A 15,598-nucleotide genomic window follows, 5' to 3' on the forward strand; every position below is an offset into this window, starting at 1 on the left:
ATTTTTCTTTCAGTTAGGAGCAACAGGACAGTTCAGGCTATGATTCAATTTCTTCTTTCTTTATGGATTTATTTGGCCAATTACAAGCTATTGTAACTTACAACTCACTGCTCACAGTGAGTTGCGTGGTTTTGTGACCCCAATAAAAAACTACCCAGTTCAGTCACTGATCTGTAGATCAGTTGATCTAAGTAGATCAACATACAGGTTAAATTGCTTCTTCACTCCAATATTAGTGAATCATAGGGATGCTTCATTAAAAGAAATATTTTTATTTCAGAGTTTATCTGCACTTCAAATGATTCAGGAATTGAACTGAAATAATTTTATTCAAATACACAGAAAAACCAAATGACAATTTTCAGCTGCCCAAGACCAAGAGTGTATATCTACGCTATACACTTTCAACTGAAATTATTCACACAGTTCATACATTTGGGCCTGGTTCACACTGTATCAGTCTTAGAAACTTGTCCTGCTGCATTTATTATGAGTTTATAGACCATCAGATAACACATCTGACTGACAAAGGAAGTCTATCATGTGACACCAACTAAAATGGAAAATTTGACCAGCAACGTATCTTGTGACCTGATGACTGTGACGTTACACATTCATTACTCCTCACTGGGAAACATGGCAGACTTTCCTTATTCCCTGTTTTCCATTCAGGTGCTTGTCATGTTTGCCACAGCAGTCTGATATTTGGACTGCAACATTCAGTTTCTACTCATGCTTTTGCTTCAACAGGTTTTATTTTCTTCCCGAGTTTCACTGTTTTTCCGAGATAGTATTTAGAGTATGCTAACAAGGTGTATTTGTCATCAAACGTGACGCAACCAAAACTGGTTTCTCAGGTCCTGAAAGTTTGCGGCGGGGTATAAAACGAGCTGTGCTGGTTTAACACAGGCTGATTTGTATCATACTCGGCTGAAAATGACCATCAAAAAGCTTCTTATTGAATACGACGCTGTAAACAACAGGAACACTTTTACAAATGGAGATACCATGAATGGACGGATAATCTTGGAGGTCTCAAAAGAAACAAAAGTTCAGTCGCTTCTTTTCATTGCTAAAGGAAAAGCAAGAGTTTGCTGGACTGAGCATTATGGCCAGAACCAAACTCATGTATACTGGTCTAATGAGAAATACTATAGTGTAAAACATCATATGATAAGGGAATCAAGACAAGATGGTAATGTATGATTTTATATTATAAAAAAAACATATAATGTCTTGAGTTATTTAATTGTTTACGTGCCGATTTGATTATTTTTTTCTTTTCCAGGCACTGAAGTCATTAATGGAGGAAGACATGTTTTTCCTTTTACCTTCAAGATACCTGACAGGTATTTTTGTCTTTCGTTGGTTTACCTTTAAATCTCTTTTTCGTCTTCTGCGGTAATCCTTCTTTGTTACTTTACTTAACAGGAAGATGCCATCCTCTTTTCAGTCATCTGTGGGCAGAATTGTTTCATAAGTTGAAGGCAGAGCTCAAACAGTCAATGAAGCTGAAAAAGAAAGCTAAGATTCATTTCATGTTTGTGTCCAAAGCCGACATGGACACACCAGGACTCTTGGTGAGAAACAGAATGACTGAAAGTGAATCTTGATAAAGTGCTGCACACTACAAATTAATTTTTTTCAGGAGATGGTAAGATGGTATTCAAATGTTTATTTAAGTAAATCTGTGTTTCAGGTTCCCCAACAGGAAAGCAAGGATAAAAGTCTTGCATTTGGTTCTGGAAATGTTTCAATGGATGTCCATGCAAAGAAAATGGGATACACACTTGGTAAGTTTTTAGCTAGAGAAGAAAAGCACTTCATATTTTGATTTGCAACTTTGCACCAAAGCAGAACCTGCGAACCATGCTGTCATATCTCAGTACCAACCTCCTCACCAAGTTCAATCCTGTCATATTATTTTCTTCACCCCACTGTCTATATTTTACGTTTCAGTGTAAATTTGTGCCTCTATTTTACAGGTGAGGCCATGAATGTCCTCATTCAAATCAATAATACCTCAAGTCGTTCAGTAAAACCCAAACTTGAACTATATGAGAAGAGGAGCTTCTTCGCTCAGGGTCACCGGAAAGTTGAGACACGCACTATCCTAAAGGAAAAGTCAGATGTTGTTGAAGGACGATCCGGCCAAAAAATGGTAACGAAGATTATCAACATCCCCAGAGAGCTTACCCCATCTATTCTGAACTGCTCCATCCTGAAACTGGAATACAGACTGAAAGTAAGCTTCACCAGTCATTCCATTGTGACTTAGCAATATCTGTTTTGATTTTACAGACATTAGATCCTTACATTTATTTAAAGAAAACTAAATCAAAAAGTTGTCACATGATGAGAAAATGTTAACATTATTCAGGAAATTGTCACTAATACAAGAAAATGAGCACAGGAAGGAACCAGCCTTCTTAGTATTTGATACTTCAATTAATTTTACAAACATAATAATGCAGAAAATCTTTGTCTAATTATAGAGAATATTAACAAATCCCTTGATATGATGTGGTATAAAATCTTCAAATATTAAGGAAATTAAACTAAGCACAACATTTATGTTTCCCCCCTGACTTTTTCTCACAGGTGTACCTTGATATCAAATGTGCTGCAGACCCAAAAGTTAAACTCCCCATTGTCATTCTCCCTGAAGATAACAGCAGACAGTCGGGTGAAGTACAACCATTTCCTCCTGCTGGGATTGGACTTGAAGCATTTGGAAACCCAAACCCACAAATCTGGGGCACCACATCAGGAGCGATGAGTCCTCCACCTCCCTATGAAGCATCTGCCATGTATCCCTCCTTCCCCTCAGATTATAAGACTACCTTGTAATATCAGCATATCATATTTTTCTTCTGTCATGACCACAATACTGTTGTACCTGCACTATTTACTTTCCACTTTGTGGTTAGACACTCTTGTTATGTGCAGAAACTTTTAAAAAAATGTTCTTTCTAAATCGTAAATTAAATCATGACACAGATTTAACAAACAACCATGACAGTTTTGAATGACAGTGAATGTAATTTTAACAAAGCAGTGCATTGTTAAAATGGTTGTTTGTTTCTGAAATATTTATCTACAGAGAAAATATTTCAGAAACTGTGCTTCTGAAGCAAAACTTTAGTAAAAACTTAACTGAAATTAGCTATTATCAGTAAAAGGGGAAAAATTTGACTTAAAAAAGACATCCTCTACCAGAGATGAAGCTTATATTTTCTCCAGAGAAGTTATGTTCATGAACTAGTCACCTCTAATCAGGTGACACGATAATGGGCGCTCTGATTGGTTGAGACTCTGAAGATGTTAACCCTTTCCGAGCTGGAGTACATGTTTACAGTAAAGAGTACAAATATTTCACAACATATTTTTGATGATATATCATGTCAAAGTAACTCCCAATGATATTATGAAATATATTAAAGTCTCATCTTTAGACTTCTACTTCTTCCAGCCTGTGAGAGTTGATAGGTATCTATGCACTTTAAACATCCCATTGTCGTCATACAATCTCGGAGATGTTTCAAGTGAAGCAACTCCTAACACAATTCTGCCATTTAAATTGTCCTATTTTCAGGCAACTTTTTTACAGCTTCTAGTAGATACTATTTTGCCATTTGCTATCATCTCATTTTCAGACAATTAAAAGAGGCACATAGAGCATACATAAAAATAAAAACAAGCTCAAGTAAGTATGTAGTATAAGGAATGTTAATATAATATGCATTTACATGGTGCACATGGACATTGAGGTAGAGATGAGTCGGTTGGTGACTTCTGTGGACAGTGCCCTCTGCTGATAGGAAAAAGTCATCTCCATATCTGTAGTCTTGTCCCTCCCCATCCTTGCTCTGTAATAACATAGATGCATTGCTCAAGTGTGCCTTCAACTAAAACAATTTAAAGACAACAAAACCCAAATATTTGTGAATTTTTTTTATTATAATGTAATGTGATCCCCATGTCCTGTTGTATAAATGATTTATACTGACCACCTCTTTCTGTTAGGCAGGGTGAAGATCTCCATGTCACTGCTAAAATGACCAATCTTTCTAATCGTTCAGTCAAACCCAAATTTGTACTGGATGAAAAGAAGACATACAATGGAGGAAATTATATCAAAGTTGATAAGCATGACATTCTTCAGGAAAAGGCTGATGCTTTGAAGTCATGGAGTGGCACAAAAACTGTGACAAAGGTTTCTATCATCCCCAGAGAGTTACCTTCATCCATTTTAGTTTGTCCTATTCTCAAGCTGGAGTACAGGTTCTTGTATATTGTACTAATATTTATGTAATTAGTGACATCAAAATGAAAATATTAAATTAAACAGTACTGCTGCTGTTTCAAATCACAAACGGCATTGTCGTCATGGTAAATTGAAAATGGTAAATGGTTTTTACTCGCATAGTTTCTTATCCAGAGGACCCTAAAGCTTCACACTATTCACCCATTCACCCACACATTCATACGCGGACGGTGGTGAGCTATTAGATAGTAGCCACACAGATCCGATTGGCAGTCTGTCATGCGCCGGTGCCACCGGACTCTCTGACCACCAACAGCAAATGGATTAACTATCATCCCCAGACACAAATATGCCCATCAAGTCCAACCAGTTGGATTTTATTTCTGGTGGTATATTTAAAAGGTCTAATTTTAACTAGGATAATTTGAAATAATATAAATACTGAAACATTTCGTCTTCTAATCATTTGGATGGTTTTTTTTTTTCTCATAGGTATATCTTGACATCACATGTGCGCCATACATAGTTCTTAAACTCCCCATTGTCATCCTACCTGACCTTTCCGAAGAAAATCTCTTACCTCCTTCCAGTAGCTACAGTTGTGAAGTATTTGAAACTTCATATGAGCCAAGTATTTCAACACTCAAGATGACCAAGTCTTTCTATCTATCAACTCTTCAAAGTGTTGTCCATTTGTTTATTTCTCCTGGCCTGCTTTTAATATCTCATGTATCAAAATGTAACAGTTTTCACTCCACTGTCATTTAAATGAGATTTTTTTTTTCATAAGAAAACTCTTATGTCACAATGACACAGCATAACAAAGTTTCACATTTTTAACTCCTATATAAAATAAGGATAATCAAAAGGATGTTTTCAAAAATAATATGCGCTACATATCTGAACACTGAATTTAAGCTAAATCTGCCTCTATTTTTTTCAAAAAAATACTGCCGTGTTTTCATGGCTTTATGTTTTTTCCCTGAATGCACACCTCAAGGTGTCCCAACCAGTTTCACGTTTTGTCATCAGACAACCTGAACAGGTTTGTCAGGATTTACAAGCTCACCTGCAGGGTTTATTCTTTAGCAGAATTGACTAAGGAAGACTATTGGATTCACACGGTTCAAACTTCAACTTGGTTTGAGCTTCTCACTCTGATGAAAATGACCATCAAACACTTTCAGATTGAATACGATGCCATCAACAGAAGGAACATTTTTACCAACAGAGATACCATAAATGGACGGATCATCCTAGAAGCCATGAAGAAAACAAGAATCCAGTCACTTGTTTTTAAAGCTACAGGAAAAGCTTCACTTCGCTTAGTTAATTATTATGGGAACATAATAGACAGGGAGGATGAGAGAGATGATCATAATCACCTGGACAAAATAAAATATTATCGAATAAAACAGGATATTCTGAAAGAAGGAGAACAAGATGGTAACGTATGATTTTAATTTACTGTTCATATAATTTTATTTCACTAATTTAACAAGAGTTGATGATATTGATTGAACAAAAGCTTTTTCTGTTCCAGACTGGAACGTCATTGAAAAAGGAAGGCATGTCTTTCCTTTCAGCTTCAAGGTACCAAACAGGTATGATTCATTTATTTATTCTACAGTTCATGTTGTTGTCTCTTGTCAGACTGTAATCCTTTTTTTTTTTTTTTTGCAATTTTGTTTAGCCGAAGAATACCTTCATCTTTCTGCTCAGTCTTTGGTCAAATTGTTCATACGTTGAAGGCAGAGCTCAAGCAACCAATGAAGCTGACAAAAAAAGCTGAAACTCACTTCACATTTGTGTGCAAGGCATCCGAATCAGGACTTATGGTGAGAGAGAAAGAACTGTTAAAAAATTGTCACACTTTAGTGAACTAAGAAATAGAAAACAAACATTTATGTGAATCACAATGATGCAATGCCATTTCAGGCCCGTCAACATGGAAGCATGAACAAAAACATTGCTCTTGGCTCTGGAAAGGTTTCAATGACTGTCCACACAAGGCAGAGAGGATACAAACAAGGCAAGTATCTGGTTTGTGAAACTGAACATGCTGACTTACAAGTACAATTAGGTTCTTCAATACACCTTATGCACTGTATTATATTGTTATATTGCAGGGCTTTGAATATTTAGTCTGTTGTAGGAAAAACAATGTTGGGATATTTCAAATAGTATAAATGTATGCATACATTGCTCTGGATGTTATCTAGAGGAAAAAGAGGAAAAGGGACTGAACATAGTCCTAGTTTATACAAAAACCAAAAGATTTAAAGTAAATGTGTCTAGTGTGTTCTTCGCTCCAAAAGCATGTTCAACTATGGAAGATATGTTCTAACCTGTTAATTGTCCCCTTGTTCAATCCATTCAGGTCTTAAATTATATTTTTATTATATTGTCTTGGTGTGTGATGATGGAAGCTGACTATGTCTCTTCATTGTATAGGTGAGGCCCTCCGGGTCCGGCTTGAAATTGAGAATCTCTCAAGTCGTTCAGTCAAACCTAAATTTGTACTTGATGAGAAGAAGAGCTACTTTAGCATAAACCGAAGTAAAATTCAGAAACATGAGATACTGAAGGAAAAGGCAGATGCAGTTGAATCATTCTCTGGCAAAAAAACGGTAATAAAGGAGATCACCATCCCTCGAGAGCTTTCCCCGTCCATTTTGAACTGTTCCATCATCAAGTTAGAGTACAGATTAAAGGTAAGCTTCACCTGTAATAGTGTTGCTTTTTGTTTACACAGTCCAGTCTAAGACATTACGAGATGGTGGGACTGACCATCCAAGCATAACCTAAAAAGCATATGTGTGTGTGTGCATAGAATCTTGCTGAAAAGAAGGGATTATTTACAATTTCCTTCCTCCCAGGTATATCTAGAAATCACATGTGAGGCAGACTTAGTGGTCAAACTCCCCATTGTCATCATACCTGAGCTATCTGAGGAGGATCCTTCTGGACGTCCAAATCAGCCAGCCTGGATGTCACAACCAATGGGTGCTCCACCTCCCTATGAAGAATATGCAATGTACCCTTCTTTTCCTTTTGGAGTTTAAAGAACTCAATTTTTAAGGCTTCCTTTAAAGGGAATATTATGGTTTTTGTATGACACACCAGCAGCAGTTTTTGCACCTCGTCATTGCCTGTGTGACGGATCATCCTAGTAAATTGTGTCTACAGCACAATTTGACAAATTTGCTGCACAATTGAGCCAAAGAAAACATGACTGAGATAATTTCCTTTAGAGAACACAACAGCTACTGCAGGCGACTTTAATATGAATTCAAACTAGGTTTTCCTATTAAAGAAATGTCTGAAGTATGTAACGTAATGTTGATAAAAGGCTTTGTGATGGGCTAGAAATGTATACAGCCAGGAAGACCACCTCCTCTTCCCACTGAATGCTGAAGATAGGCAATTAGAAGCCATTGCAACCTTTGATGCACAGTTTGAAATGTGTCTACATCCAGCTGGATCACAGAGTCAGAAATGCTGTAAAGAGAGGGAAAATGAAACCCAATCCTTGTCTTACTTGGGGGTACTGCAGCTGTAAATAATAAATTTTTCTATCCAATATAATGTAACATAAATTGGACAAAAGCAGTGTTAGGGTAGTTGCAATAACTGACATTAAAGATACCAGTTTTAGCTGATTGTAGTCTCTCAGCTTCATTCTACAACTCAACAGAGAATTTCATCCTGATGATGTTATAATTTAAATCTTTCTGTGGGAGTCTCCCTCACTATCTTGATTGCACTAAACCAATAGACAGGTTGACTTGGGTTTGGTTACCTTTGTATACATTTTTACTTTTTTAACAACTGTTAGAGTTGAGATCTTAAAATGCAATGAGAATGACTTAATTTGGTTAAGATGTATCTTATTTAAGTCATAATGAGTGGACTGTGGCAATGCCACCTATACTAATTAACCAATATGTTTATAATGACTGTTTTTGTCTGAATCTGGTGCAAAATAGATAAAGTCTTCTTTAAATAGGCTAGAAAGTACTTGATGAGATGGGAATAGTGAGGGCCTTTTTCTTTTGACTTCTCATTTTTAAGATTGTACATCATTATTTTAGCATCTCTTAGAAGTTACCTCTTTAGACTAATGTTTGATTCAAGTAACCTTTTACCTCAACTTAAACATACTATCCTCATATTTGTTTACATTTTAATTTGATTTGATTCCTTTTGATCCCCAGTTTTATTGATTTTACATGTTATAATTAACTCTGTTTAGGCTGAATAATGTATTTTTTTTTTGTTAAACTGCACTTTAGTCCAATTTGTGTTGTTTCAAATGTATTTTTAATAAACTAAAAGTTGTAATTTTTGAATCTTTAAACTTTGATTTTTTTTCTCCACCTTTTTGTTTACAATAACTACATAATACATATATAAACTGGTCTACTATTGACTGACTGATTCTTTGTACCAACTGATTCTTGCTAGAACAAAAAGAAACTTGCACACATGCCAAACATCATCCCCTTGCATATTCACTTAAAGTAATGTAGCCTTCACCATCCTGGCTAGAGTTACCTCTGTGAAAAGGCAAGAAAAGGACACCTGCAGGATTGATTACGTGATCTGTTCTGACACAGTTACCAGTTCTGCACTGCAGTCCACTGTTCCAGTATCGCCAGTATCCCTATTTATCAAAGAGAGGTCATCATCCTAGTTTTAACTCAGTTTAAGCTGTCAGGAGAAAGTATTTAAGCGCATAGATCTTTTATCACAGGGCTTTGCATCAGCTGTTGGATGTTGTCCTATCATGACTGTGAAGCATTTCTCAGTGGAGTCTGACAGAGTGAAGGACCAAGGCACCTACTCCCCAGGGGACATTCTTTCTGGAAAAGTAACTGTGGTAACCACCAAGGAGATCAAAGTGCAGAGCTTTTTGGTCCGAGCTAAGGGAAAGGCTAAGGTGATTTGGTATGAACAAGAAGGACAAAACTCTGTTGTTCGGAGCAACAAGAAGAAATACTTCTATTTTGAGCATATAATTCTTCAAGATAAAAACAAGGGAGATGGTAAGTATGCTTTGTAATTTATTTTCTGAGATTTTTTTTCTTGGTGAATTCCCGTTTAGTGTAACATTATTTCTCTTTTAAGGTTCAGAAATCATGGGTGCTGGGATTAATGTTTTTCCATTCAGCTTTGTGATTCCAAGCAGGTATGACTTATTCCCAGATATGAACTGACTTTCAGCTGCATATAACAACTTAGATTAAAAAATAATGTTATCTTTGGGTTTCCCCCTTACAGAGACATGCCCTCATCTTATAAAGGCAAATGTGGTGAGATCACATATAGTTTGCGAGCTCATTTGACTCAATCAATTTGGCTTGTACACAAAACCAAGACTGAGTTTCCCTTTCTAACCAGCTCTGAGTTTCCTTTTGCCTCCAAATCAGAAATGATAATCATTGGGCTGAAGGTGAGAAATTATTTTTGATTTCCTTGTTTTCCACTTCATCTGAAAGGAGATCTGAAAGTCTGAGATTATTTTCTCTGAACGCGTTTGTGTTGATATGATGTGGTAGGAGCAACAGCATGCAACCAGGATTTCGTTTTGTGGCTCTGGGAAGGTTACTATGAATGTGACCTCTGAAAAAATGGGCTTAAAGCAAGGTAAGTAGATTTCACACATGCACCAGGGAAAATACTGTAAGTATCCACACTTACAAAGAAACCAAAACAAACACTAAACAACTTAACAACAAAAGGCTGGAAAAGAGAAGAGAAAGGAAGAAAACCAATTAAATTTGTGAGTGTTTGGAAACCATCGGTAGTTATTCTTAAATAGTTTACGCCAAGGTATGATATAATAAACATTTTACAATGTTCACAAGTGAAGACCTGTTACAAGAACTTCACAATTGTGGCTAAACATATTAATGCCATTTTTTGTTTTTTTGAATGACAATTAGGGCCATAATTTAAAAGTGGAAAGAATTTTTTTTTTCACCCATAAACTGGTCATGACAATCTGCTCCTTGCAAGATTTATGCCGCACTTCCATAGAACCGCCGACCAAAACTAAAGCCGATTTTTTTTTTTGCGGAATGCCAGGGCAAGTTTCAATCTTCAAAAATCACACTGCTACAACAGGAAAATGCATGCACTGCATCCATATTTTCAAAATAATTCACCAGGACAGACTATATTTCTCAAAATATTAGCTGTATTAATGAAAATATGGGTATATTTATACACATGCTGTCAGCACGCATCTGTTATGGCATACATACAAAACACGTGGATTAAATTCTGAAATCTACTCAGTCAAGATTCAAGGCAGACAAAGTTAGACAACAATGGATAAAAAATATTAGTTTTGGAAGTTGAGAACTACAGCATTTCATATGACACCACACATCCTTTTTATCACTGGCTTTATTGTGCGGTCTCAAATTTCCTGCATGCTTCTTGGAGCAAGTGCAAAGGTTTAAAAGAAAACAGGTAATGCTGTGAGCACCATTACCTCCATGCTTGCTAAGCACACAGGACTTCACTGCTGAAGAAAAAGCACAACGGCAGTTCAAACGTTGACACAGAGCATTTAGAGAAGCCAGTGAAACAAAGGAAGAACAGAACCTATTGATGAGATTAAATTTAACACTTTCAATGTCACTGCATATACATATAAGAAATGGCATTTCACATTACCCACAAAGCAGCATGCCAATATGGATTGTGGGAGGTAGAAACATTATGGTATGGGGCTTTCTTCAAGCACAGCACTTGTAAACTTATGAATGTGGGAAGGAAGGATGAATTGAGAAAAGGGCCTGAAAGACAAATTCAATAAAAAAATTTTGGCAAGCACCAAGCATCAAAGAGCTCAGAAGAGCCCACATCCCATTATTTTTAAAGATCTGTTGTACTAAAAAGATTTATTCAAGTGTTTTTAATAGTTTGTTTTTTTTTCTAATTTAATTCCACGTTTAATTCCCCAGATTTATTTATGCTGATTTCTTTGTGTATGGATTACTTGAACTTTATGATATTCTCAGAAATATATATTAACTGAGCTAAATGATCAAAACTCATTGACCCTCAGAAATATATTACTTCAATGTCTATTTCTAACATGTTTTTTACATCTGTTTGAATGTAAAACTGTAGGAGAAGCAATGGGAGTCTTTGTGGAGGTACTCAATGAGTCTGCACACTCTGTAACACCAAAGTTATACCTGTGTGAGAAGCTAACCTTTGTGGCCCATTCAAAGAAGAAAGTGGAAACAAAGGACATCTTGTTCGGGATAGGAGACGCTGTTCCAGCTGAGAGCAGTCACACTGTAACCAAAGTATTGATCATCCCTCCACACCTTCCTGCTACCTTCTTCAACTGCAGCATGATGAATCTGGAGTACAGAATCAAGGTATTTATGGTTGCTATATAATAAATTCAGACAGCTATCTCACACGAGTGTTTATTAATATTATTATGCAATATTAGAACAATACATGAAATTAGAGGGCTGCTGTTTTCAGAAATCAATACTGTTGCTTAATGTTTTCATTTATTTCACAAACTGAACATTTTTTAAGTGCTTGCATCGAATCATGAAAACAGCTCCAGAAATTGACTGCATGATGGGAAAGACAGAGTGAGGAGGAGGGGTTAGAAGCCTCATGCCTCATCGAGGGAGGCGTTTCATATTACAGCTCAACCTGTTCCATCTTGCCATCCACTCAAATAGATTTGCATGTGAGCTTTCAGAATACAATTGTTCATTGGGGTAAGAGACAAAGTGAGGCATGCGCTACTATTAAATAGTTTAGTTATCCAAGAGTTGTCATTTGTCCTGTGTTCATAAGATACAATCTTTTATTTTTATTATCCTACCCTCTACAGATCACTCTTGGTGTCCCTTTGCTGAGAGACGCAGAAATTAAACTTCCTCTGGTCATCCTCCAGGGTTCGCCAAAACCTCTTCAACAAAAACCAAAAAGATCCATCTGGTTTAGAAAACTTCCTGATTAAAAGAACATTCATGAGCAAGAAGAAAAGGGTATAAATACGTACTTTACTTTCAGGTAGTAATGCAGGGTCTATGGCCATGTATGTAGGTATTGATATTTTTGTAACTGCATTTACATTACTTACAAGAATGATTTCTGTTGCTGTCTAAATTTGAAATGCTGTTCAACGCTATAGTGTGCATGTCCACTAGATGGAGATGTCAGCCATAGTAAAGTAATGGCAGCATGTTTAACTTAAATGATTTTGTTGAAAATCTAGACCTGTTTTGTTGTTTTGCTATGTGTTATAAATCACTGGTATATCCCACATTAAACATCAAAAATACAAACTTGGGTAAAAGTAAATAATTCCGTTTTACTTGGGTCAAAAACCAAATATCACATTTTTAAAGAGGAAAATGTGCAGAGCAATCTGATCTCAATTGAAAAACGGAACCATGCGTTTTGGGGATAATTTATCCAAATAACCAAAATATATGATTTTTGAAAAGAAACATTTAACTATTTAATGAATTAATTTGAAAATGCAAAAGATTGGGGTAGGTCCAATGCCTCCAATGCAAAAGTATTCATAAATATTTCCAATATGTTTGTGTATCAGTATGCTTCATTGGGATTTCTTTTGACAGAGAAGTCAAGAATAGACTTCTCTGTCAAAAGAGACAGATTTTGGATTTTTAAATTTTGGAGAATTTAATCTCCAAATCTCAGGTAGAATCTGTGAAATTGAAAGGACAAATGTGCCCTTTCTATATATGTGGCAATATGAAAACAATTGTTGAAAGAAAGGCAGAGATGTTTTTGTTGCGTCAATTTTTTCTGGCCTAAATAAAGAACGCATATATAGTTAAAAGAGAAACTAACACAGCACATTGCCCTGAACGCAACATCCCAACTGCAAAACATTGTGTTGGGAGAGTCACACAGAGGGGATGCTCTTTGTCAGCTGGGATATTGAAGCAGGTCAGAGAGTTGATGAGGTGATGGATGGATGGATGGATGGATGGATGGATGGATGGATGGATGGATGGATGGATGGATGGATGGATGGATGGATGGATGGATGGATGGATGGATGGATGGATGGATGGATCTAAATCGAGACAATAAGAAAACCAGTTAGATGATGTAAATGATTTGAGACTAAAGCAGAGGTTCACCTCTCAGCAGGATAATTAAAACGAATAATATGCAATTGAGATACAATAGTTTCTTGTGAAATGGTTTGAACTTACATGTCTTTTCGCTACATATGGACCAGCATACAATTTCAGACACTGATTGGGAGCCAAATTGGAGTTACTGCCTTGCTCGTAGGCTCTGTAAAGCAGTAAAGGAGGCTGGAACTGATCCCTCAATTTCTGCCTACCAGATAGTCATCATCTTGTGTCTTCATACTGACCCACAGCTGCCCTATCATAAAATCTGAAAAGTTTTGCAAGGCACATTTTAGGAAAAGAATCCACTTGATCAGTTGGGTGTACACACAAAAGTGTCCATTTAGCTTAAACTAACTTTTTATCTAGAAACTCAATGTAACATGACATCTTTCTACAACACATATGGAAACTATTACAGATAAAACCTCTACAGAACCTTCTCAGTCTTTAAAGGAACCAGGTGTTCTTTTAACTTACTGGTTAAAAGAACATTCATAAGCAAGAACAGTTCAAGTCATTAAGTTGAATAAGTCATCTGACTTATTCATACATACGAAACTATTTGTTTACAAGTATAAAACAGAAGATGAAATAAAAACAGCTGTTGTGAAATGACATGTACAGGCATATAGACAAATACACCCAGAGGTGAAATTAATAAGTTCATCTAAGTCCAAATTATGTGATCTGTCATTCATATCACCAGTGTAAATGATAAGGTTACATTTTTCACATGTATATGTATCTGGTTAGACAATACAAGTGTACATTCACTGAATAAAAAGATATACACATTTGTTTCTATCTCTGTCTGAAGTTAAGTCAGACTAAACTTTTCATTTAAAGTCAGTCAGACTTACTAAAATTGTTTCTATTTCCTAAATTCCATAGTAGTCAGAGGAAATAGATTTCCTCAGTATGTAGACTTGGGTTAAATGTTTTGTGTTTTCTTCCATAAGGCACTTACAGTAGTTTGCTGGAAGTCTGATCCATTCCTCCTGACAAAACTGGTGTGAACCACAAATTCTCTAACGCAGGAATCTTTAATTCCAGTCCACAATGCCCAGCATCCTGCAGGGACGTGTCCTTGGACCACTACACCAAAACCTAATAGATGAATTATCTCCTCCTGTGATGGACTGGCGACCTGTCCAGGGTGTACCCGGCCTCTCGCCCAAAATGTCTCACTGCAGATAGACACCAGTACCCCTCCTAACCCCTGCTGGGGACAAGGGTGTAAGAAAATAGGATGGATGAATGGATGAATGATCTCCTCAGTCAAGTTCTCCAAAGTCCTGCTAGTGTGTGTTTGAACACATGTAGGTGTGTTCAAGGACACCTGAGTGAAACAAGGACAAAAAAAATGTATATATTATTTTCTTTATCATTTTTATAATTAAAGATAGAAATGTTTGATACATTTTCAGCCTTCAAATTAAATCATATGGGTTAGTATAGACTACCGTAGTTTTCTTTACTAAATATGCCTGTGTTAAACTCTATACAGAATATGAGTCAAAAAACTAAAATTAGGATTATATTTAGATGGTAAAGCTTTTTCAGGAACATCCTTGCCTAAGAATTTATATTGCAACAGAGGAAAGAGTTCCTCAAAGGAATATTTATGATTTGACAGTACATGTAAGTGAAAGCAGGCCCATGTTCTTGACATAGACTCTAAGATCTTCCTAGGACCAGAGACGGAAAGCACTGCACATTTCATGGTCGAGGATTCCTCCAGGAAAAATTGCGTCCAGGAAACAGAAGGAGTCAGCTTAGACAGAACTCCATGATTCACACAAAAATAATAGAAAGGAAACACTGTAGCCTACTCACATGTTTTGTTGGAATAAACTTTTTTTTTGGTGCCTAAAAAGGCCATACTATTAGAATTATATTAGAATTTAAAAGTTTGATCGTGTACTGCTCAACTGAATGTGTTTGAGCATCGAAGCTTTTGACTTGCACCATAAATAACCCAAATGTAGCTTAATCTGCCTCATCTGTCTTTGTGCAGGGGATGTTGATTGGGTATTACGAGGGACACATTGAGATAGATTCATCTAATCCCCAGCAACACCTGCATGAAGACATTTCTAGAAAATTACACTGGCTCAGATTTGGCAGCGGCTGTAGTCTTGACTGTGCTTGTAGTCTAGCCTGC

At 36.4% G+C, this 15,598-nt stretch overlaps 3 protein-coding genes across 3 annotated transcripts; all 3 read left to right on the forward strand.

The window, feature by feature from the left end:
• The first annotated feature begins 286 nt into the window (after positions 1-286).
• LOC116729980 (arrestin domain-containing protein 3-like) lies at positions 287-3,889 on the forward strand. Its single transcript, XM_032578904.1, is given in 7 exon segments — positions 287-1,195; positions 1,289-1,349; positions 1,432-1,474; positions 1,476-1,580; positions 1,700-1,793; positions 1,986-2,245; positions 2,602-3,889. Coding segments are annotated over 7 exon segments (1,071 nt in total). The 5' UTR covers positions 287-936; the 3' UTR covers positions 2,851-3,889.
• A 599-nt stretch (positions 3,890-4,488) lies between these two features.
• Positions 4,489-7,850, forward strand: LOC116729978 (arrestin domain-containing protein 3-like). The gene is made up of 6 exons (XM_032578902.1): positions 4,489-5,713; positions 5,811-5,871; positions 5,961-6,105; positions 6,206-6,299; positions 6,722-6,981; positions 7,147-7,850. The coding sequence occupies exons 1-6, from the start codon at positions 5,254-5,256 to the stop codon at positions 7,330-7,332; spliced, it is 1,206 nt and encodes a 401-aa protein (XP_032434793.1). The 5' UTR covers positions 4,489-5,253; the 3' UTR covers positions 7,333-7,850.
• A 223-nt stretch (positions 7,851-8,073) lies between these two features.
• On the forward strand, positions 8,074-13,265 carry LOC116729981 (arrestin domain-containing protein 3-like). The gene is made up of 6 exons (XM_032578905.1): positions 8,074-9,315; positions 9,398-9,458; positions 9,551-9,722; positions 9,829-9,916; positions 11,414-11,670; positions 12,147-13,265. The coding sequence occupies exons 1-6, from the start codon at positions 9,057-9,059 to the stop codon at positions 12,273-12,275; spliced, it is 966 nt and encodes a 321-aa protein (XP_032434796.1). The 5' UTR covers positions 8,074-9,056; the 3' UTR covers positions 12,276-13,265.
• Positions 13,266-15,598: the final 2,333 nt, after the last annotated feature.

Source organism: Xiphophorus hellerii, chromosome 12 (assembly GCF_003331165.1).
Source record: "Xiphophorus hellerii strain 12219 chromosome 12, Xiphophorus_hellerii-4.1, whole genome shotgun sequence".
NCBI classification, from domain to species: Eukaryota; Metazoa; Chordata; class Actinopteri; order Cyprinodontiformes; family Poeciliidae; genus Xiphophorus; species Xiphophorus hellerii.

Bases quoted from the DNA above. Each gene is read 5' to 3' on its own strand.
- LOC116729978 (XM_032578902.1), top strand. From the start codon at position 5,254: ATGCACACCTCAAGGTGTCCCAACCAGTTTCACGTTTTGTCATCAGAC. The intron at 6,106-6,205 runs GTGAGAGAGAAA...ATGCCATTTCAG, and splicing joins CATCCGAATCAGGACTTATG to GCCCGTCAACATGGAAGCAT. The intron at 6,982-7,146 runs GTAAGCTTCACC...CCTTCCTCCCAG, and splicing joins AGTTAGAGTACAGATTAAAG to GTATATCTAGAAATCACATG.
- LOC116729981 (XM_032578905.1), top strand. From the start codon at position 9,057: ATGACTGTGAAGCATTTCTCAGTGGAGTCTGACAGAGTGAAGGACCAA. The intron at 9,316-9,397 runs GTAAGTATGCTT...TTCTCTTTTAAG, and splicing joins AGATAAAAACAAGGGAGATG to GTTCAGAAATCATGGGTGCT. The intron at 9,917-11,413 runs GTAAGTAGATTT...GTAAAACTGTAG, and splicing joins AAAAATGGGCTTAAAGCAAG to GAGAAGCAATGGGAGTCTTT.